This window comes from Sarcophilus harrisii, chromosome 5 (assembly GCF_902635505.1).
Source record: "Sarcophilus harrisii chromosome 5, mSarHar1.11, whole genome shotgun sequence".
NCBI lineage: Eukaryota > Metazoa > Chordata > Mammalia > Dasyuromorphia > Dasyuridae > Sarcophilus > Sarcophilus harrisii.
In genome coordinates, this window is record NC_045430.1 from 91,425,920 (window position 1) to 91,449,831 (window position 23,912).

Below are 23,912 nucleotides of genomic sequence, written 5' to 3' on the forward strand. Positions count from 1 at the left end.
CAACTGCCTTAGAAAAAAAAAGTGCCTTTAAGATGGGTTTTGTTCTATTAAGTCAAATTTTCACAATCAACAAAATGAACATAATACAATCATATATTCTCTACAACTTTCAGTTAATTATGAAGTAGTAGAGATATGAATGTCATTTTAAAAATTTTGCTTATTCACTATTATCTCATCAAGGATTCTCTACATTCACTTATTGATGACTCAAAGATTTTGTACAGAGAAGCAAATAGGAACACAGGTCAGTGGTTATTGATATTCTATCACTCCTTTGTGATGCTTTTTAAAATTTTAAATAGTATTTTATTTTTCCAAATACATGCAAAGATAGTTTTTAGACATTTGTCTTTGCCAAACCTTGCGTCCCAAATTTTTCTCCCTCTCTCCTTGTCTCTCCCCTCCCCAAGACAGCAAGCAATCCAATGAAGTTCTTCTAAATATATTTTTTCCATATTTGTCAGGCTGCACAAGAAAAATCAAATTAGAAGGAAAAAAATAAGAAAAAAAAGGCCACAAATAATAGTAAAAAAGATGAAAATATTATGCTTTGATTCACATTCAGTCTCCATAGTTCTCTTTTTGGATGTGATTGGCACTTTCCATCACAAGTCTATTGGAATTGTCTTGAATCACCTCATTGTTAAAAAGAGCCAAGTCCATTTGATACTTTTTAAAAATAATATTTTGTGTATAACTTCTTCAGAGACCATATATATATATGGGCCCCTAGATGCTCTGACAATTGTATTGAATATGGTAGGGGTCTCCTTTATACATCCTTGAATAAATGATTGGATGGATGAATAAATGAAAAAAAGCATTTATTAAGCTCCTGATGTAGCAGGCACTATGCTAAGTGTTGAGGACACCAGGGAGGAGAAGGAAGTCAGAAAAAATGGTGATTACAGAAAGATGCCCTTGCCTAGAATGGTTGTATTGGTTTATCATGATTTTTGGAACCCCACAAATAAATAATCAATTTCTGCTTAAAGACCTCCATGACAGGCAAATTCTCTGTTCAAAGGAAAACAAATCTAATCCCTCTTCTCTATGACAGCCCTATTTAGATTGAGCGTTAGTATTCCATTTTCCATATTAAGAAATGGATGCTGCAAGAATTTGCATCTTGCTAAGGTTACCCAGCAACAGTAAATGGAGGAGCTGTCCAACTTGAACCAGATTTCCTGATTCTTTCCACTTTACTATGAGGCTATTAAATTAGAGCCCTCACTACAGCAATTGGAATGAAAGTTCCATAAGTTTCAAGAATTTGAAATTTACTCAATAAGTTTTGCTCATCTATTTAAATTTCTTCATTTGGTAACAAATGTTCCTCTTCTCAGTGAGTAATTTTATGGTAGTATACCAAATTAGGGATTAAAAAGGAAATCCAATGCACAAGATGTGTCCGAAGGAGAGTTATTAAAGGATATTATTTATAGCTGACTAAAAACAGGAGCAAGATGCTTCAGGTGTCCAAATCCAGAGTTGATGGTAGGTCAGCTTCTCAGATTAGTGTGATGTGGCACCTTCAAAAATGGCTCCCTACCTTTCTCTTTTTTAAAGGGAAAAGTCTCATCTCAGAAATAGAAAGTGATACTCTCTCCTTTTGGGGAGCTCTAGGATGGTGGTTGGTGGAACAACATGTTATGAGATAACTCGATTCTTAGATCAATGCTTTGAAATCTCTTAGCATAGTAACTGGTTAAAAGAAATGTTAGTTATCTGATTTGGTCAAGGTTGGCTAATCAGGAATACATGAGGGATTTTATTGGGACTATCTAGACCTTGTTGTTCAGTAGTTTCAATTGGGCCTGACGCTTTAGAATGGCATTTGAAATTTTCTTGATAAAGAACCTAGAGGAGTTTGCCATTTCCTTCTCCGGTGAATTCATTTATCATTCAATCAGATCTGAGGCTGAATTTGAACTGAAGAATTCTTGACTTTAGGTTCTATCCACTATCCCATTTGGGCCTGAATGGAGACTTCTCTCTGATGCTGCTACTGGGTAAAGAAAGGGAGAACATCTCAGCTGATTTTAATAGGGAAATTTAACACACATACCCCAAAGGAGACAGCTAAAATAAGATATACTCAATCATAAATTCAGGCATTGAGTTAATTATTAAATTTTCAGTGGGAATATTATACTCTGCAAATCAGCAAACACTATAGATCAAGTTTTGATTTATTGTCTTATTGATAATTTAGACTTACTTGTTTAATTTAAATAGTTTAGACTATTGCTTTATTGATAGTTTAGATTTAAGAAAGTAATGAGTAAAATGTTAATAATATAAATTAAACTTTAAAATGTGTCATACACTTTGATTTTTTTGGAAATTAGATTGTTAAATAATTGCCAACACATTGCCAACACACTACAATTATAGATAAATGCCAAGAGAATGGCTTTCACTTGCTCTCTAAAGTGAAGAATCAAGGACTTCATAGAGATACTTGTTTTTTCTCTAGGATTTTATACCTGAAATGCTAATTTAGATACCAAAGGGTATGTGAGGGGAAAAAAGTCCAATACTCTAAGGTCCTAGCAAAGTCTTGCTTATTAATACAGCTGTGCAAAAATGTGTATGTATAAATATGAAGGCAGAGATTAACTGAAACAACCTCCTTTACCCCAAAGAAACTAAAACGATACTTTATCCATGATACCTTTCACAGGTAAGAACATATTTATTGGATTAAGCAATCAAAAGCATTAAACTATATAATTCCATTAGACTGTAAGCATTTTGAAGGCAGGGGCTTTAGCAGCTTCTCTTTTTTATTATAGTGGGTTATTTTTTTTCTTTTTGCTTTTTTTTTGCTAGTTCTTAGCACAATGTGTAGCTCTCACATTGTTATTGTTATTAATGTTCAATAATTTCAATCTGTTCTGATTCTTAATGATCCCATTTGAGGTTTTCTTGACAAAGATACTGTAGCTATATCCTTCTTCAGCTTATTTTACAGATGAGGAAACTGAGGCACACAGGGTTAAGTGACTTGCCCGGGATCACACAGCTAGTAAGTATCTGACAGATTTAAACTCATGAGAATAAATCTTCCTGTGTCCAGTTCTATTCACTGAGCCATTTACATATCCCTCAAATTAGCACATAAGCTTATGCTTAATAAATGTTTATTGATTGAATAAGAGGTACAGAAATTCCTTATCAATTTGAAAGGAGAAAAAGCCATTGGATGATATGACACAATGCCACATAGGAAGTATTTTGGAATTGTCTAAAGAAGAAGGAAAGAAAGAAGGAAGGAAGAAAGGAAGGAAAGAAGGAAAGAAAGAAGGAAACAATGGAAGTTAGATACAATAATATCAATGAGATATTAAACTAGTAATACACTGAAGAAAGTTTAAAAGTGAACACTCATGGACATTTTTATCACTGACATGTTCAATTTGATATACATTTTAAAAAATTATACTAACAGAATTTCACAGTTTCATATATATTCCTCCTTTCTGTTTATCTTTGTCAATATGTGTTAGATTCACAAAAAAGGAAATTTAAAAAATTATAGTGCTTTAATTTTTAAGACAAAAATATAAAATTAAATATTCATATACATATATGTTGTTCCTATCATAGTAAGTTTCTCGATGAATAGTACACAGTAAGTATAAATAATATTTTCATGCTATCTTCACAAGATAAATTTCAGTTCAATTCAAACAATTTTTTTCCATTTAATAGTATTTTATTTTTTCCAATTACATGTAAAATCAGTTTTCAACATTTACTGTTTTAAGATTTTGAGTTACAAATGTTTTTCTCCCTCCCTCCCCAAGACAACAAGCAATCTGATCTGGTTATATGTGTGCGGTCATATTAAACATTCAGTAAACAATTATTAAGTCCTTACTACATTTCAGGCACTGTGCTAAGCACTGAGATTAAAAAAAAAAAGGCAAAACGTAGATCCCCTCCTTATTAACAATGACCACAAAGATGCACTTATTAAGGACCTCTGTGCAAGAGACTTTATCCAGTCTGAGTTCTTAATTTTTTTTAAAAATAACTTTTTATTGACAGAACCCATGCCAGGGTAATTTTTTTTACAACATTATCCCTTGCACTCACTTCTGTTCCGATTTTTCCCTCCCACCCTCCACCCCCTCCCCTGGATGGCAAGCAGTCCTATATATGTTGAATATGTCCTAGTATATCCTAGATACAATGTATGTGTGCAGAACCAAAAAGTTTTCTTGTTGCACAGGGAGAATTGGATTCAGAAGGTAAAAATAACCCGGGAAGAAAAACAAAATGCAAACAGTTTACATTCATTTCCCAGTGTTTTTTCTTTGGGTGTAGCTGCTTCTGTCCATCATTGATCAATTGAAACTGAATTAGGTCTCTTTGTCAAAGAAATCCACTTCCATCAGATTATATCTTCATACAGTATCATTGTTGACATATATAATGATCTGAGTTCTTAATTTGAGCTCTAAAATAGATTGAAAGGATTCTGTGAATTTGAATGGGAATTTCCTTTATAATGCTAAATATTTTATTTTAAGCACTTAACTTTATTCTGAGAAGAGGTCAAGGACACAAAAAAAGATTATTCCAGTCCTCTCACTAAAGCAGACAAAAGTCACACAGTAGCACAGTGGTGGGCATTAGGAATACAATTATAAAACTATATAGTATCTGCCCTTAAGGAACTTGAAGAGATATTCTATCATATAAAATAACATGCACACATTTTACCACCTCCTTTCAGCTCAATGAGTGAAATTATAGTGTATGAGGGACAGCAGACTTTTGTTGCTTACTAGTTATAAAAATGTACCCCTTTTAGACCCTATATGATCCATTTGCATAGGAAAGAGTAGGGAAACTGAGCTGAAACTTATAGCCGATCTTCCCTTTTCTGTGTCCACTCTTGTAAGTCAATAGCATGTTTAAAAAAGTCAACCCTTTTAGCAATCTAACTCAAGGAGTTGAGACAGACAACTCGGGACTGCTTCTAGAAGTGTTCTACAAGAGGTTAAGAGGGGACTTCCCTCCTACCTCACCATGAGCAATAACTTCAAGAAAGTAATAGCAAAAATTGATCGAAAGTCCATGTAAGCCGCTCAGAAAATGACAGAATGTCAACTGACCCCAAGGCTGGAGGGATCATGACTACAGCCAATCAGCAAAACAACACCCAATAGAGATGCTCTCAGTGCATTGATCAGAGTCCAATGAAGCAGCTTCTATGAAAAACTATGAGACCCAAGTCTGTGGGAACAGGTGTGAATGTCAATATATGGCAACACAAGTTGCTTCTTCTAACATATAACTTGGCTGAATGTGTTCCTTACAAGTGTGTCTCAAGTATGTAAATGCTGAGTGTGTCTACTCTTCCCACTGAGGCTTTGTGTAAAAGAATATATGACAGTTTTATGAGAAACATATATTTTATTGCTACTTTTTTTTACTAAGCTAGACATAGTATTTATTATTTATACTTTATATATTATTTTATGTGTATTTATATGTTATTTATTATGTCTACATTATATGTATTATTAAGTGCTTACTATGTGCCAAGCACTGTTCCAAACAGTGTTGTTGTTTGTCCTTCATTCTCAAAGAGAATCATGACATCAGGGAGGTGATGCCATGGCATGTAAGTAAATTGGATTTAAGTGAGGGAAGGCTGGGCAAAGTCACCAAACTAACTTTCTTCTCCTGAACCATCTGAGTCCAATGGCCAGGTATAGATCAGGAAGACTGGAGATTGCCCTGATGCAGTGGCCTTTTTGAGCTAAAGATCTTTAATAGTTCTCAGTTTGACTGAAGTAACCACTCATCGAGAGAGAGAGAGAGAGAGAGAGAGAGAGAGAGAGAGAGAGAGAGAGAGAGAAAAGAGGGAGGAAGGAAGGAAAAGCAGGAGGGAGGGAAAAAAGGAGAGATGAGGGAAGGGAAGGAAGGATGAAGGAGGGAAGGAGAGAGGGAAAGAGGGAAGAAAGAAGAAAGGAAAGGAAGGAGGCAGGCAGAATGGGAGGGAACAGGGAAGAAGGGAGGAAGGAAGGAGGAGAGAAGAGGAGGAAGGAGAGAGGAAGGGAAGGAGGGAGGGGAGGAAAGAAGGAAAGAGAGGGACAGGGAGGGAGGAAGGAGAAAGGAATAAAGAAACAAAGGAAGGAAGGAAGGAGAGAGATAGGGAAAGAGGTAGAAAAAGTGGGAAGGAGGAAGTAAGGAGGGAGGAAAGGAAGGGAGGAAGGGAGGAGGAAGTAAGGAAAGGAGGGAGGAAGAGGGGGAGGAAAAGGAAAAGAGGGAAAGAGGGAGAAAGGGAGAGAAGGAAAGAGGAAGAGAGGAGGGAGTGGGGAGGGAGGAAGGAAGGGAGGGAGGAAGGAGGGGAGGAGATGAGGAAGGAGAGAAAAAAGGAGGGAGGAAAGGAAGGAGGGAGGGAAGGAGGGAGGGGGAAGAAAGAAGGAAGAGAATAAGGAAAGAAAGAGGGGTACAGGAAGGGAGGAAGGAAAAAGGAATGAAAAAACAAAGGAAGGAAGGAAGGAGATAGGGAGAGAGGGAGGAAGAGTGGGAGGAAGAAAGGAAAGAGGAAAGGAAAGGAGGAAGGGAGGAAGGAATGAAGGAAGGAAGGAAGGAAGGAAGGAAGGAAGGAAAGAAAAAAGAGGGAGGGATGGAAGGAGAAAGGAACAAAGGAGAGAGAGGGAGAGAAGAAGGAAGAAAAAGAGGAAGAGGTGGACAGATGAAGGAAAGAAGGGGAAAAAGAAAGAGAGGGAGGGAGGAAGAAATAAAGGAATAAAGGAAGGAAGGAAGAAGAGGAGGGAGGGAGGGAGGAAGGAAGGAAGGAAGGGAAGGAGGGAGAAGGGAAGGAGGGATAGAGAAAGGGAGGGGGGAGGGAGGGAAGGAGGAGAGAATGAGGGAGGGAGGAGGGAGGGAAGGAGGGAGTGAGGGAGTAAGAATAGAAAAGAAAAAAGGAAAGGACTCCATCTGGGAAGGGAAGACTTTCAGGGTTTTTGGCCAAAACAACAATAGAGATACATGGAAAGGGAAAAAAATCACTCCCTGACCTCGGAAAGCTTCCGGTATAATGGAGGAGAAAACATACAAATCACTATGGATAAACAAGCTATATGCGGGATAAATTGGAGAGGCTCAATTGAAAGGAAAGCATTAGAATTAAGAGGGACGGGAAAGGCTTCCTGTCAAGGGTGTGCGTTTAGCTGGGACACTCCTTTCTCCTGGCCTAGACCCCAGACTCCTCTCTGGACTGGACCTTGTTTAATCTACATTCATCCAAGGGTGTAAAGCCCTATAGAAATGTTAGTTATCCTCAGTGTCTCCTTTTCTAGCAGCCTTTCCTAGTGCTTTGGAGACTCCTGGGAAGCTCTGAGTAAAATACCTTGTCCCTGCGTCCCAGTCCCATAGATGTCAATCCTTTCTTTGGATTTACCGGCTAACCCAAAGATGGCCTCTAAGCCTGACCAGGGGAAATCCAGAACCCAGCCAGTGAGGGTGGGACCCAGCCTGTTAGGGAAGGAAGCCGCGGTCCCGGGAGGTAAGCAAAATGACTAGCAAAGAAGGAAAGGCAGCTCTTCCTGCTACGGGATGAGAGGAGGCTGAGGGAGGAAAGGAAGTCTGGCAGGGAGAAAGTGGAAGGGGTGCCTTCAATGCTTTTTTCCTGTTCCACCCAGTCTGCCGGTTCCTCTTTGCCCACTGTAATTTTGGTGTCAGCGCAAAAGTTTTTCATGCGTTCCCTTTCATTTGCATTTCCTTGGTCTCGGTTTCAGGTTCTGCCTCTGTGTGAGCCTCAGTTTCCCTCTCTGTAAAATGAGGGGGGCGGCGTAGGTGGTCTCCGGGTCTCTCTTTTCCAGACCCACTAGTAAGCCTTCTGTGTGAGGGGCGTGTGCGGTTCTCGGTCTCTGTTTAATCTCCGGGTATCTCGGCGGAGTCTCTCCCGGCCTCCCTCCCACACTGCTGTGACTAGCCCTTTATCCCCAGCCAGTTAGACTGGAAAGGTGAGCAGGGCGGAGGAGGGAGGAGGCCGGAGGGCGGAGGGAAGGGAAGTGGCTTCTGGCCGCCCTCGCTCCCATTCCCATTCACCTTTGCCACCCCCGAGACCACGTCCCGCAGCTGCCGGGGCTGGGTCGCAGGGCGGGAACGTCCGCGTCCCTCCGGTCCAACGCACCGCTCCTCTCCGAGATCCCCGGAAGCGAGCTAGGAGACTCCCCGGGCGGACCGAGCCTCTCTCCATCTGCTGCACCTGGGCTCTCCCTCACCTGCGCAGGTAAAGCGGGAAACGCGCCGCCGTCGGCTCTGCGGCGGCTTCGCTGTTCGGGGGCGCGGAGAGGGACGCGTTCGGGGGCACGGAGGGAGCCGTCTGGGCCAGAGAGGGACTCGGGGCACGGACCACTCAACTCTGTTATTCGGGGGAGAACTTGGGGACTGGGCAGGAAGTAACCGGGCGGTGGCTGCATCCCGACTGGGAATGGAAAGACCTGGGATGCGGGGTGCGGGATTTTCGTTTCCAGGTTCAGGCTAAGGACGGAGGCGGCCTTTGGAGAGACCGGGGCGACCTTCTAGGGCCCTGACATCCCGGGACATGCGGCTTTCCCCTCTGGCGGACTCCGGGCTGCTGAAGGGGCCTGGACCGAGTCCCGATCAACCCTGTCCTGACATCTAGCGGACGCTCTCCGGAGGGCCGATATTCCGGACCCGGGTTGTCCCGTTAGTGCCATTTTCCGAAACTAGCAAAGGACTAGCTCACACATTTCGCCCAAGACGCATTAAAGCGCGCTCCGGGCTGGAGTGTGGCCTTTTCTGGGGTGCAAACGAAATTAATGTAGCCGCGATGGAAAGTGCGATGCCAAAGCAGGGGTTTGTCCAGCTTCTGAGGTGCTTTTTCAGAGAGAGATGAGCAGAGAGAGAAGGGAGAGGACTCAGAGACGTCCGTCTCCATGAATGGAGTATGAGATTGTTATTTCATGGCTGTTCCCTCTTCCTCTCAGCACCATGGAGGAACGCCGCCGATGGCCACTCTCTGGCCCCTTGCCTTCTTCTAATCTTTTTTTCCTCTTTTTTTCAAGGTGTGAAGACTCTTATTTGTGCTTACACCGCTGCCACCATGACAGGCTTCCCAACCCTACCTCCCCCAAAAGGTAAGTTGAATCCCACTGGAGAGAAAACTTCCTTCTTGGGGACTTAGCCAAGACTGAAAAGAAATCCCCAGCACTGGACTCTGACTCTGACCTACCTGCCTTATCCAGGGGCAGCTCCCGGTTAGCGTTGGGCCCTGACAACCGAATTCTAGGCAATTCTAAGAGGCCTTTATGGAGTGTTATTTCCTTGTAAATCTGACCCTCATCTTCTAGTGACATCATTAACATTTTCAAAAACTCTGTTCTTGAGAAGTTTCCCTTCTGCTCTCAAGTCTTCAGTGTAGTTAGAGACAAGGCTAAACATGGGGAAACATTTCTTAAAAATAATAATTTGTATTTTTATTGATCTTTTGTTATCAAAACATACCCCTTCCTCCTATCCTACCTCACAAACCATTCCTCTTAACAAAGCTTTGAAAAGAAGGAGGAAAAATATCATTTCAGCAAAACCAACAATCACATCTAAAAGCATTTACAATTGCACCGTAATGATCCCCCCTCCTCTGCGATGAAGAGAGGAAAGATATGTCTCAATTTTTCTCTGAAGGCTAAATTTGTTCATTATAATAGCATTCAGCTTTTTTCCCCTTCCATTTACATGATTGCAGTCCAAACTTTAATGTGTTAGGTATGTACCTAACACATTAAAAGCTTAATAAATACTCATTCTCTTCTGCCCTTCCCACCTTCCCTTTATTGTATAAATTGCTTTCTTAGTAGTTTTTGCTCTGCTCTGCATCAGTCTTGTGGTTCTCTGGATTTTTCATATTCATTTTTTATGGTATAGCATATTCTACCATTTTCATATGCCACAATTTGTTTAGCTATCAGATCCATGTGTCCAATCAATGGATTCCTCCTGTTAACAATTCTTTGCTGCCACAAAAAGTGCTGCTATGAATAGTTTATTATGTATAGGCTCTTTCTATCTTTGACCTCCCTGGGATACATGAATAGCAGCAGTAGGAACTCTATGTTAAAGGGTATGAACATTTTAGTCACTTTTTTTTTAGCATAACCCCAAATTGCTTTCCGGAATGGGCAGACCAGTTCACCATTTCAATAAGAGTATGCCTGTCATCCATGGAACACAATTAAAGAGCAATTTGAGAACAGTATGTGATTCAGGTTATGAGGTTAGAATTATAATAGTGGTGCAGAGAAGGGAGAAGTTAATGTCAGCTGAGAGAAAAAACTTCCTAGTGGAGAGGATGGGATAGATTTGGGCCTGAAAACTTTGTCCTCCGTTGGAGGAGAGCATTCTAGCTGGGAATTATGGGATCATTGATTAAAGCTAAAGAGGAATTTGGAGATTGTCAAATCTCAAGGCAATTCCAATAGACTTGTGAGGAAAAGAGCCATTGGCATCCAGAAAGAAAACTATGGAGACTGAATGTTGATCAAAGCATAGTATTTTTATCTTTTGTTGTTATTGTTTATTTGCTTGTTTTTTCTCTCTTGTGGTTTTTTTCCCCTTTTGACATGATTTTTCTCGAGAAGCATGATAAATTTGGAAAAATGTTGAGGATTTGTATATGTTTCACTTATATTGGATTGCTTGTTGTCTAGGGAAGAAGGGTGAGGGAAAAGAAGAAGAAAATTTTGGAACAAAAGGTTTTGTAAGGGTGAATATTAAAAACTATCTTTGCATGTATTGAAAAATGAAGTTATTATTATAAAAAAAAAAGCAATTACCAAAATGAGTAAAAAAAATTGTCAAATCAAAAACCTCAGTTTTTAAAAATCAATTAGAAACTGAAACTGAACAAAGTGAAGTGACTTGGCCCCAAGACACACAAAAGGAACAAGCATATATATTAAGTTCCTACTATGTGTCAGGCACTATGCCAAGTAAGTGCCTAACAAATGTTATCTCACTTGCAGTGATATTTTGAGACAATACATAAGTATTAAACAGCATAATAAACATACCAACTCAGGTCCTTCTGCCTCAAATCTGGTCCTTGTAGTTGATTATAAACTAAGAGCTAGAAGTATGTTGTGAGGAGGGGAAGAGGAACAGGGAGGGGATAATCACTAGACTAACCCCTTTGGAGTCTAAGAGATTTGTACTGAGAGTAAAGAATGAAGAATAAAGTTAAATAGGCCTTAAAAGTCAAACAGATCAGTTTGGTATCCATTTGATACAATAGTCAGTGAAGAGCTACTATTGTTCAAGGAATGATTAAAAAAAAAAAAAAAGAAAAAAGTTTTAGAAATATTTAACCACACTTTAACATGAAGAAATTGGCAGATTGAGCTTTTGTCCCTCTGAAAGCTCACTTTCTAAGACAAATTCACAACTGAAGTTGTGAATTTCATACAGTCCATACAAACTGCAGCTAAGAAAACAAGATTAAATTCAGTTTCGTAAGAGAAGGTCACAAGCAGAGAGCAAAGGATCAATGCATTGTGGTGATTCAGCTTACCACCAGAGAGATTTTCTATTGGAGGTCCCTTTCAGAAGCTATTGAAAGGGTAGGATCATCCACTTCGGGGATCTTGAATGCTACCTAAACTATACCCACCCTCCTAGTTGGTCACAGTCCCAATCTGCTTCTGTCATGCTTTGTCCCAGAGGTAGGTATCCAATAATTCTGGGAGAAAAAAGCAGCCCCCTAGCAGAGAGCCTGCTAGTAAGCATCTCGCCAAGAAGGTTAGCAGTGGTAAAGGATCAGATGCCCTGGTGATAAGTGCTTTAGTGCAGCTCAGGAATGGGAGAGAGAAAAAAACTGACTGGTATCTGGGTTAACAACAAAAAGAGACAAACGGTTAAAGTGCCCCACCATATTCATTTTCTGTTGATTAAGATCTAGCCAGCATTGGGATTGGGATGGTTCCCAAATGCTTTCATCATCCTCTCCTCATTTAAATTTTTTTCTAGTGTAGCAGGACTTCCACACCCCAGAAAGAAAGAACATGATCCTTTTCATTTGTTGGGGCAAGGAGAGAGGAGGAGAAACTAGGTGGAAGAACCTGACCACGGGAAAAGTGATAAGATAAACTCCTAATCTAAGCTTACTATTATACTATGGCCACTCTGTTAACATTCAGGCTAACAAGTCAATCAAACAGTTTTAGGCACCTTCAGTGTGCTTGGGCTTGCAGATACAAAAAAAGAAAAAGAAAGAAAAAAATCCTGCTGTCTAGGAGGTTACATTATCCTAAAGGGGGGAGAGGAATGGAAGATAGAACATTTAAACTGGTAAACATCACACCTTAATTTTAGGAGGAAGGAGAGACCATGAACTTCTTAGATCAGGAAAGGTTTCCCAGAAGAGAGGGTGCAAGAGGTGAGCTTTTGAAAAAAGTTAGAAATTCTAAGGGGAAAGAGGAAATGAATTGTAGGCATGAGGCTTCCAAGATTAGAGGCAGCAGATTGAGTACTGTGTTTGGGAAATCACAAGGAAGCCAAAAACTACATGGAGGGGAGAAATGTGCACTAAGCATAAAAGATAGGCAAAAACTATATAGACAAGGGCTTTAAATTTCTTTTTCAGAGGTTTGTATTTTATCCTAAGGTAATTTAGAGCCACCAAGGGTTCTAGAGCAGAAAAATGGTCAAACTTGTGTTTGTTTTTTACATTTTTAATGTCCAATAGAGATATTTAGCACCGGGCCTGGTACATAGTAGGCATTTAATGAATGTTCCTCAATTGACTGGTTATGTTATCTTGTCCTAGAGACAACTGGGAATAATGAAAATTGATTCCCCTAACACACTTATAATTGGATCCCACTTTTCCAGAGATCAGCTTGTTCTAATCCAGATAGCTTTTCCATCTTTCTCTTCAGTGCCTTTTCTTCTATAAGCTATAACCTTATCGTGTGTTTTGAAGTGCGGTAGTTCTGCTGTCCTTGATGGTAAAACAAATAAAATTCTTACCAAAATCTTAGCAAATTTGTCTTGGTTTTAGTTTTGTTGTTTGTTAATCTTTCATTTTCATCTTTAAATGCTCCCAGATTGACTTTTGCTCCATTGGGTTTTTGATCAAATTTTCTGTAAACTGTTTCTATTTTCAAGGTGGTACTAAGGTGAGGAGTGGTACTAAATGAGCTTAGGGTCAGTAAATGTCAATTCCTGAAGTTGGAGGGATTTTTTTTTTAAATCTTTTTTTTAGGTTCTGGAGGTCCTAGACCCTGGAAAGTTGATTAATTATGGCATAACTTCTATTTTAGAGAGACCTGAAAGCTCATGAAAATTGGAGAAAATGCATAGCCCTATTGCTCTTGTGATTCACCCATTCTTTCCTTTTTTTTCTTTTAAAAAAATTATTTATTTTTTGACATTTTTTTTTTATTTTTGAGTTCCAAATTCTTCCCCTCTCTTCAACCCCTCCCCATCTACTGAGAAAGTAAGCAATATGATACATTATTATACATGTGAAATTATGTAAAACATAGTTTCATATTAGACATATCACAAAAAAAAAAAGAAATAAAATGAGAAAATTATATTTTAGTTTGTACTCAGTTTATCAGTTCTCTCTGGAGATAGATAGCATCTTTTCATCGTGAGTCCTTTGGAACCGTCTTGGATAGTTGTATTGATCAGAGTAGCAAAGTCTTTCACAGTTGATCTTAAGTACAATATTGTTGTTACTGCATATAATAATCTGGTTTTACTCCCTTCACTTTTCATCAGTTTGTCTAGGTCTTCCCATTTTTTTCTGACCCTATTCCCTTCATTATTTATCATAGCATAATAGTATTCCATCACCAATACCACAACTTGTTCAGTCATTCCCTAATGGATGAGCATCCTCTCAGTTTACAATTCTTTGCCACCACAGAAAGAACTGCTATAAATATTTTTGTACAGATGTGTCCTTTTCCTTTTTCTTTGATCTCTTTAGAATACCAATTTAATAATAGTATTACAGGGTTAAAGGTTTTATAATAATAATAGTTTTATAGTTCTTTGGGTCTAGTTCTTTATAATGTTATAATTGTTCTCCATAATGGTCAGACCAGTTCACAATCCCCACCGACAATGCATTAGTATACCTGTTTTTTTCCTCACAAACATTTGTCCTTTCTGATAGGTGTTAGGTGATATTTCAGAATTATTTTAATTTGCATTTTTTAATCAGAGATTTGAAACATTTTTTCACATGACTAGAGATAACTTTGATTTCTTCTGAAAATTGCTTGTTCATATCTTTTAACAATTTATCACTTGGGGAATGACTTATTTTTATAAATTTGACTGAGTTCCCTATGTATCTGAGAAATAAGGCCTTTATAAAAAAACTTGCTATAAAATTTTTTTTTAATATTACTTTTATGTCTATGGTTTATTGTTGAGTCATGCCTGACTTTTTGTGACTCCATTTGGAGTTTTCTTGGCAAAGATACTGGAGTGATTTGCCATTTCCTTTTTCAGAGCATTTTACAGATGAGGAAACTGAGGCAAATAGGGTTAAGTGACTTGCCCAATATCACATCACTAGTAAGTAAGTGCCTGAGACCAGAATTGAACTCAGAAAGATGAGTTTTCCTAATTCTGGGGGTCTTCACTCTATTCACTGGGTCGCCTACCTGTTCTCATTGGCTGTGCTACCTTTTAGCAAAATGATATTTCTTTGATTATCTTTTTTAATTAGGTCTATTTTTGCTTTTGCTTTATCTGAGATCTTGGTTACTATCCCTGCCTTTTTTGCTTCAGCTGAAGCATAATCAATTCTGTTCTAGTCCCTTATTTTAACTTTGTGCATGTCTTTCATTTCAAATGTGCCTCTTGTAAACAAGATATTGTGAAATTTTAGCTTTTTTTTGTATCTGCATTTTTATTTTATTTTTATTATTATTATTTTTAGAATTTTTTTTATTTTCAAAACATATGCATGGATAATTTTGACCCTTGCATAGCCTTGTATTTCAGATTTTCCCTCCTTCCCCCACCCTTTCCGTTAGATGGTAAGCAATCTAATAAATGCTATACATGTTAAAATATATGTTAATTCAATATGTGTAAACATACTTATAGAATTCTCTTGCTGCACAAGAAAAATCAGGTCAAAAAGAAAGAAAATGAGTAAGAAATCAAAATGCAAGCAAACAACATCAAAAAGAGTGAGAATGTTATATTCCATATTCAGTTCCCACAATCCTCTCTCTGGTTGTAAATGTCTCTCTTTATCATAAAATCATTGGAATTGTCATCAATCATTTCATTGTTGGAAAGAGCCACATCCATCAGAATTGATCATTTTATAATATTGATGTTGTTGTGTACAGTGATCTCCTGATTCTGCTCATTTCACTTAGCATCAGTTCACGTAAGTCTCTCCAGGCTTCTCTGAAATTATGCTGCTGGTGTTACTTCCTCAAAAAGTTATCAAATTGTGCATACCCTTTGATCCAGCAGTGCTACTACTGGGCTTATATACCAAAGAGATTTTAAAGAAAGGAAAGGGACCCATATGTGCAAGAATGTTTGTAGCAGCCCTTTTTGTAGTGGCCAGAAACTGGAAACTGAGTAGATGCCCATCAGTGGCTTTATAAATTGTGGTATATGAATATTATGGAATATTATTGTTCTGTAAGAAATGATCAGCAGGATAATTTTAGAAAGGCTTGGAGAGACTTACATGAACTGATGCTAAGTGAAATGAGCAGGACCAGATCATTATATACTTCAACAACAATACTATATGGTGATCATTTCTGATGGACGTGGCCCTCTCCAGCAATGAGATGAACCAAATCAGTTCCAATAGGGCAGTAATGAGCTGAACCAGCTACACCCAGCAAAAGAACTCTGGGAGATGACTATGAATCACTACATAGAATTCCCAATCCCTCTATTTTTGTCCACTTGCATTTTTTATTTCCTTTACAGATTAATTGTACACTATTTCAAAGTCCGATTCTTTTTGTACAGCAAAATAACTATGGACATGTATACATATATTGCATTTAACATATACTTTAACATATTTAACATGTATTGGTCAATCTGCCATCTGGGGGAAGGAGGAGAGGGAAGGAGGAGAAAAAGGTTTTGCATTTGTCAATGCTGAAAAATTACCTATGCATATATTTTGTAAATAAAAAGCTATAATAATTTTAAAAAATTATTCTGCTGATCATTTCTTATAAAACAATAACCTTATTCATATAACACAATTTATTCAGCCATTCTCCAACTGATGGACATCCATTCAGTTTCCAGTTTCTTGCCACTACAAAAAAGGCTGCCACAAACATTTTTGCACAATGGAGTCCCTTTCCCTCCTTTAAGATCTCTTAGAGTTGTCTTAATTTGTACTTCTCAGATCAATAGTGATTTAGAGCACCTTTTCATATGATTAGAAATGGTTTTAATTTCTTCATCTGAAAATTGTGTGTTCAAATCCTTTGACCATTTATCAATTGGAAAATGGCTTGGAATTCTAGTTTCTAATCCATTTTATTAATTTCTATTTTAAGGGTGAGCTCATCCCATTCACATTCATAGTTATGATAACTATATATTTTCCTCCATCCCATTTTCTTTTTATCTCCATTTTTTCTTGTTTCTCCTCAAAAATCTTTGCTTCTGACCACTGTCTCCCTTAATCTGCCCTCCCTTTTATCTTCCTCTTCCCCCTTTTAAAAAATCTCTTTGCCCTCCTACTTTCCTTTTGGGTAAAATAGATTCCCATACCCAAGTAATAATAATCCCTTTTTGAACCAATCCAATGAGAGCGAGGTTCAAGCATTACCTGCCCCACACCACTTTCCCCTCCACTATAGAAGCTCTTCCTTGTGCACCTCTTTTTATGTGAGAAAAATTACACATTCTACCTCTCACCTCTCAATGCATCATTTTTTCTCAATCCTTCATTTTTTTTTTAGATCATCCTAATATAATCAATTCACATTCATGTCTTCTTCTAACTCCAGAATTAAACTTCTAGACTCCTCTTCATCGGAAATGCTTGAAAGTCCTCCATCATTAAATATTCTTTCCCCTTCAAAGGATTAAATTCAGTCTTTATCAGTTACAAATATGGAATATGATATTGCAAGTCCTTTACTCCTTCCTTTCACATGGAAGCTGGTATATCTCATGTCATCCTGTGTTTCCACAATACTTGAATTTTTCTGACTGCTTGTAATATTTTCTCCTTAACCTGGAAGCTCTGAAATTTGAATATAATATTCCTGGGAATTTTCATTTGGAAATCTCTTTCAGGAGATTATCAGTAGGTTATTAGATTAGTAGTTTTTTATGTTGTTAGTGGTTCATTTTTTTCAGCCTATTTCTTGTTGTTAAACTTTATGTTAAAATTGGGCTCTGCTCATCTGGAGCTAGAGAAGCACTGTCCCAAAGTTAACACTTTTTTATGCTTCTTTTTTCAGAGTTAGATATAGGGGAAACAGTGTTTCCAAGGTGATGTGATCCCAGAAGAGATGTGGTCACTACTCTCTTGGTCTGCACTTTGGTCTTTTTCTAGGAAGGGGTCCTGTTTCCCTGCAGCCACAAGTATTAGTATTCTTCTCTACCTTGGAAATGATGGCATATGGTCAATATGCAGTGGTACCAAAGCAGTGCCAGCAAAAGGGTCTTCTGACCTTTTACTGTTTCTGGGCTAAGAGTTCCTGAGACTGCTAATGTTGCCGGTGCAGACACTTCCAAAGCCCACTGATAGTGTTGCCTCCACATGTGCTCCAGGCTGGCCCTTCTCCCAATATCACTGACCTCTCCTGCTGACCCATCAAATTATCTTAGGCTGGAAAGATATAATTTGTTGACTCTGTTGCTTCAAAATTTGATTTGAGGTATTGACATTATTAGGAGAGGAATGTTGGAAGCGTTCAATTGGGCTGCTGCTTCTGCTCCACTATCTTAGCTTTCTCCCTTTCATTGTTTTTGTAAAATCAAAAGCACACAATGGAATTATTCTTAAACCTTGCCTAATTGAACTCCCTCTATAATCCCAGATGGTGATAGGAATCAGAAGGAACAAATGTATCATTTCTCCATATTGGAATGTAAGCAATTTACTTTTGTTTAGCCCTTTATCAATTTATCATTGAACTGTGTTTACCAGTTTGTTTCTCTTTACTTCTCTGTTTGAATGTCAGTTTCTCCATTGTTCTGATCTTTTTTCCCCCCATCAGGAATGGTTAGAATTCCTTTATTTCATTAAAGTTTCATTTACCTCTCCTGTAGCATTGTGATCAGTTTTGCTAGGTAAGTTATTCTTGGGTGTAAGCCCACATCCTTTTCCTTTTGGAATATTGTATTCTAAATTTCCCATTCCTTTATAGTGGTGGCTGCTAAATCATGTGTGATCCTGACAGAGGCTCCTTGGTACTTTAATTCTTTTTATTCTGATTCCTTGCATTATTTTTTTCTTTGACCTAAGAGCTCTGAATTTTGGCTATAATGTTCCTCAGAAATTTCATTTTGGAGCTTCTTTTAGGAGGTGACTGACTGATTCTGTTTATTTTCCTATTCCCTCTGCTACTGAAAAGATCTGGACAGTTTTAAAGATTTTTTGAAGAAGAATGTCTAGCTCTTTTTTTGGTCATGGCATTCACTTAGTCCAGTGATTCTTAATTTTTTTCCCCTCAATCTGTTTTATAAATTAATAGTTTTTGCCTTGGGGGTAAGGTTTGGTATATCTTGATGATCTAAAGAAAAGAATGGGGAGAGAAAGGAAGAGGAAGGCATCCACTGGAAGGTGGGAAAGGGGAGGAGTAAGCTAACTTACATTTTCTCCTACTTTTTTCACCTTTTGACTTTAATATTTCTTATTGCCTTATGGTGTCATTGCTTTGTGTTGAAATTCTAGAATATCTTTCTTCATCTTTCTCTACTTTGCAGATATCTGAGTGGTTGGAAGGAGGAAGGGAAACTGGATGAGGGCAGTAAGGGCAGAGTTCTCTCTGCTAATGTAGTCTTCAGTGATTCTTAACATCCCTTTCAGGTCTAAATTTGATTCTTTAATTTCTGTCACTGTTGCTTGATATTAGACAAACACATATACACGTATACATTTATATATACACACATTTACGTACATATACGTGTATATATACTATTCTGCTTCTTGCTACTCTTAACACCACTCGCTCCCCAATCTCTTATTTGTATGCCCCATTCCTTCTGGCCCACGCTCCTAATTAGATCCTTCAGGTAGTGCATACTAATTTGCTAATTAGAAATAGAAATTATAATAAAAAATTAGAAACTTGTATTCTCTTAAAGGTGACATAGCCTAAGGCTGTTTTAAATGATCTCTTCTAGAGAAAATATTCCTACCTATTCTGTGCACCTAAAAGTTTCAGATTAGGAATGAGAGAAAGTTGAGGAGTCATTGTAATGTGAGATGAGTTAGATGTGAGAAGAATTAGATTTTGGGGTGAAAGCTGAGATAAGTTAGTAAAAAAGTCTCTGAAACTCAAACTGAGAGTAAGGCATCAAGGTGCACAAGAAGAAATATTAAATTAAGGGACCTTTGGCAAATGAGTTCATCTGTTTCTTCATCTGTAAATAAAACTTTCACATTTATAGTTTATATGGCACTTAGTAATTCCAACTGTAAAATGGGGATAGTACCTACCTCCTGGGATTGTTGTGAAGATCAAATAATATTTCTAAAGCAGTCAGTATAGTCCCTGGCACATAGCAGGCACTTAATTGTTTCCCAGGGCTTTCCTTGCAACTCATTTAAAGAATAGGAAACTGAAGTTGAGAGAGGTAATTTGGCTTTCCCAGAATCAAGAATCATGTAAAAATTTTGTGAGTCTTGCCTTCCAAAGTTCATTTCACTTAATCAGGATCTATATTTCCAAAAATGTAGAGATTCAGTTAAATGATCCTCAAGCCTTTCCAGCCCTGTAATTCTGAGTTGTGGCTGCTAAATTGGCCCTGGAGAAGAATCGAGGAAATCCTCTTTTGGCAGAGGTGAAGGATTGTGGGTACAAAATATTACATATATTATCTGACATGGTAAATATTTTGATTGGTTTTGTTAAACCGCCTTTTCCTCCCTTCTTAAACATTTGTTGCAAAGAATATCTTGATGGGAAGGAACTAGGGAAGAAGCAGATTCAGAAATAAAGGCAATATAAAAATAAAAATCTTAACAAAAATAAGATTTTTAAAATCAGAATCTGATGTGGAAGATGATTGGGAAGCTGTGACAATTTCCTCAGTACTGGAAAGGGAAGAAGGAATATTAACAACACCTATTACTATATTAACTGGGTTTTTTTGCCCCCTCTTCCAAATATATCAGCAGAGGAACTGATGATGTCCACTCCACTCCAACAAGCCACTGAAACCCTGACCCCTACAGCTGTTGCCAACACTGCAGTCATTGCAGGTAAGGAAGCCATTGGGACCAAGAGCTCTTCCTTAGGACCAAAAAAACCAACAACCCCAAAATCCAACAATAAAAAACAGCTGAGTGTTGACAACAGGGACTCCAGGATTGTAGAGAAAGCAGTTTCTAGAACACCGTCCCTGAAGTCAGGAGGACCTGAGTTCAAATCTGATCTCAGATACTTAACACTGCCTGGCTGTGTGACCCTGGGCAAGTTACTTAACCCCAATTGCCTAAACAAAAAGAAAAAAAGAGAGAGAGAAAGCAGTTTCTGATGCTAGTAGCCAAATACCCAGAGACAGTCCAGACAATGGGAAGAAACCTAAAGCCTTTTTCTGAATTATATACCATGGTTACTGAACAATGGTTGGCAGTTTTCTGTATATAAGTCATCATGCAGTCTCTCTCACACTTAGCTCAATATTTTGAGAATCTATTAACCCAATGAAATCCTCTCAAAAGTTGGCTACATTGATCCTCAAAGATGAAATACTATCCACAGCCAAGCCTACACAAATGCCAGTTATTATTATTCTTAAATGAAAATTATGGTTTGAATTGTTAATTTTATCATCAGGAATATGTCCTTAAGGTGTTATCAAGAAGGAAAAAAAGGTTATATGTTCAAAGGTATTTAAGACAATGTTATTGCCATGAGGCAGGAGTAAAAGGCGGGGAGAAAACCATAGTGAATGTCTAGGAATAGGGGAATAATTACATAAACCGTGGTACACTAAAGGGATATTATAATTAAATTTAGTGTGAGGAATTTATAGAAATCTAGAAATAACTAAATAATGTACATTTAAAAATTTGAACAGAATACATCTTAATTATGACTGTAATTGAATGAGCAAGTTGGTCTGGTAGAGGTTTAAGGGTTGTAACATTTTAATACTAATACTCATGTTTAAATGTAATAGCTACAAAACAATTGCATTCAATACATTAGTTTCATAATTAATCATTTAAACTTATTGGGGAGGAGAGGAACTAAAATTATAAGTTTGGAGGTAGGCAGGTTGACTTTATGTCAGTATGAGGGAGTCACCCTGTGTGTGGCTGTCTTGTGAGCAATTTAGGGAGCAGGTGAAAGGAAGGATAGGGGAGTTCAACAAAACTGCCACAGAAGATTAAGTCTGGCTTTGGAAAACCCTTCCTGTTGAGATAAACTGTTTCCTGTTTCCCTCCTTCCTGTTCTATCAGAGTCATCAGCACTGGTTGGGACCTGCTTTTTAACTCATTCAGGGGAGAATACCCTTGTCCCTTGAGCATAAGGATTAAGGCAATGGGGGCAGCAGTTTTCATGGAAACCAGGCAGTGAACATAGTCAAACAGTAGAATTAGTGGTCATTCTTTGTCCGGGGCTTAATAAGGTTTTCTGGCTTGCATGGGAGGAAGAGAAGGGAGCAGGAGGAATTGATTTATAGAGGAAAAGAAAGGCAGGAGACAAAAGCAAAATTTGGAGAAAGAAAGAAAAATGGCAGGACAAATGAAGATTAGTTCCTTTATGAAATATTGGGTAAATAGCTTTTACAGAATCCTATGTTTCCCCTCTTCTCCCTAAGGTGTTATCACAGTGGTCTTCATCACCCTGCTCTCAGTGCTGATTGTCATCATCATTTACCTGTACAAGAATAAAGGCAGCTATTTCACCTATGAGCCCGCAGAAGGAGAAGCCAGTGCAACTCTACAAATGGAGGGTGATTCAGTCCAAGAGAAAAAGGAGGAATATTTCATCTGATGATTTCCAGGCACCCAAAGAACTCCTTTGGTCTCAAAATGAAAGACTGAGTGCTTAATTTATTAGGTGAAAGATGCATCTAAAGCCACAGATAGGGGATGATAATGGACAAGTCTGTGCTCTCTCCAGGTCAAGATCTAGGGACACTTCCAACCTGAGTACCCACAGCAGAGACCTAGGGGACAAAGGGAAGTAGTGAAAGCAGATTATGATGCCTTTAGCTAGATCTCTGTCATGGATCTTAAGAACTAGACGGGGTAGGACTAAATACTGGGCATATGGGTATTTACCAGTACTCTTGTATTTATCCTATACTCTTATTTGGTGGGAGAATAGTGATGGATGTCACCCAATCCCACTCTGCCTCTGGGCTGCATTATGTAATTCATGAAGAATCCTAATTACTGGTCCCCAAAAGTTATTTGGCATCCTTATAACTATTGCAGCAACTTGAAGAGGGGATGATGTGGTGATGGTGGTGATGATACATTAGCTGACCTCCTGCTGGGATCTGATACATACCCTTTCTTCAATCCCCCTTCTCAGGGGACTTCTGAGCCCATTTTCTTATTCCCAGTCCACTGTTGTATTTGTGATATTTTTTTTATCATAATTAAAATTTTTCATTACATGAGATTTTGGGTTCTCATTTACTAGAGGCAGAGAATAATAGTCGGCACTAAATTATCCACATTTGGTATTTATCTGAACCAAATCTGGACAAATCTGGAACTTATATTCCTAGAGCAAATAGGAATATAAAACACATATGCAAATAATTCAATATGTATGTATTTACTTGGTTATAAATTATATACATGTAACACAGTACCAATAATTTTATATATAGCCATCAAAATGACACAAAAAAGACATTTAAAGGATGAGATAAAAATGAAATGATATATAACTAGAGTTAATAAGGAGCTACTGAAATTTTTTTTTAAGCTGGGGAGAGACATGGTCAGATTTGTGATTTAGGAAAATCACTTTGTTACTTATTTGTGGAGCATGGATTTGAAATTATGGAGACTAGATATGGGTACTTCTGCCTAAGACAGCTTCTTGAACAGAAGCAGGTGATCTGGCTCTCACAAACTTATTGTAAAAAATCAACCAAACTGTAGTAACTAATAACAAATAATGATCACAAAATTAAATGATAACAGTAAATAGTTTCATCAAGATAAAACTAAACCAAACATCAGAAATCCATGGGCAATAGGAAAGGCCAGAAGTGCCAGTGCTAGCACAGAAAACCAAAATGAAAATTTCCCAGCATGAACCTAGAGACTAACCAGAGAAAATCAGTCCTTGGGTGGTCAGAGACCTACACAGACTTTGAGAGCACTTAGAGCACCCAGTCTAGGCAAGACAGTATACAGACTTGGATACTCCAGTCTAGCCCTCTTATTTAGACACATACCTTCACCAAAGATGGGAGTTAGCAGGGAAATCCAGGTAGCGATCCAAGATGGGCTGACCATATTCCATCTAAAAGCACAGGAGGATGTAAGTCCCGCACTTACTCTAGTCCTAGCACAAAGCCCCAAATTGGAACTAAAGCTGGATATCTAAGTGGATGGAAGAAGTTCACCATAAAGAACTATTTGATCCAGAAATACCCCCAAACCCAAATTAGAAGAAGAGAGTAACTAAGCAACTGTTAGGTAAAGAATCAGAGGAAAAAATGATTCTTCAAAAGAA

General features: G+C 38.2%; 1 protein-coding gene across 3 annotated transcripts; it reads left to right on the plus strand.

The window, feature by feature from the left end:
• The first annotated feature begins 7,119 nt into the window (after nucleotides 1-7,119).
• On the plus strand, nucleotides 7,120-22,839 carry SMAGP (small cell adhesion glycoprotein). 3 transcript variants are annotated; one of them, XM_012551491.3, is made up of 4 exons: nucleotides 7,120-8,266; nucleotides 9,066-9,137; nucleotides 20,375-20,461; nucleotides 22,030-22,839. In XM_012551491.3, exons 2-4 carry the CDS (start codon nucleotides 9,104-9,106, stop codon nucleotides 22,203-22,205), a joined length of 297 nt encoding a protein of 98 aa, XP_012406945.1. In that variant the 5' UTR covers nucleotides 7,120-8,266; nucleotides 9,066-9,103; the 3' UTR covers nucleotides 22,206-22,839. The 3 variants fall into 3 exon arrangements, with proteins under 3 accessions (XP_012406945.1, XP_031793734.1, XP_031793733.1); XM_031937874.1 differs by lacking the exon at nucleotides 7,120-8,266 and adding an exon at nucleotides 8,342-8,706 and having other exon boundaries at nucleotides 22,030-22,378; XM_031937873.1 differs by lacking the exon at nucleotides 7,120-8,266 and adding an exon at nucleotides 8,733-8,945 and having other exon boundaries at nucleotides 22,030-22,378.
• Nucleotides 22,840-23,912: the final 1,073 nt, after the last annotated feature.

What these genes read in the sequence shown, in the direction of transcription:
- SMAGP (XM_012551491.3), top strand. Translation starts at nt 9,104, where the DNA reads ATGACAGGCTTCCCAACCCTACCTCCCCCAAAAG. An exon ending in AACCCTACCTCCCCCAAAAG is followed by an intron (nt 9,138 to 20,374) that starts GTAAGTTGAATC and finishes CAAATATATCAG; the next exon opens with CAGAGGAACTGATGATGTCC. An exon ending in CAACACTGCAGTCATTGCAG is followed by an intron (nt 20,462 to 22,029) that starts GTAAGGAAGCCA and finishes CTTCTCCCTAAG; the next exon opens with GTGTTATCACAGTGGTCTTC.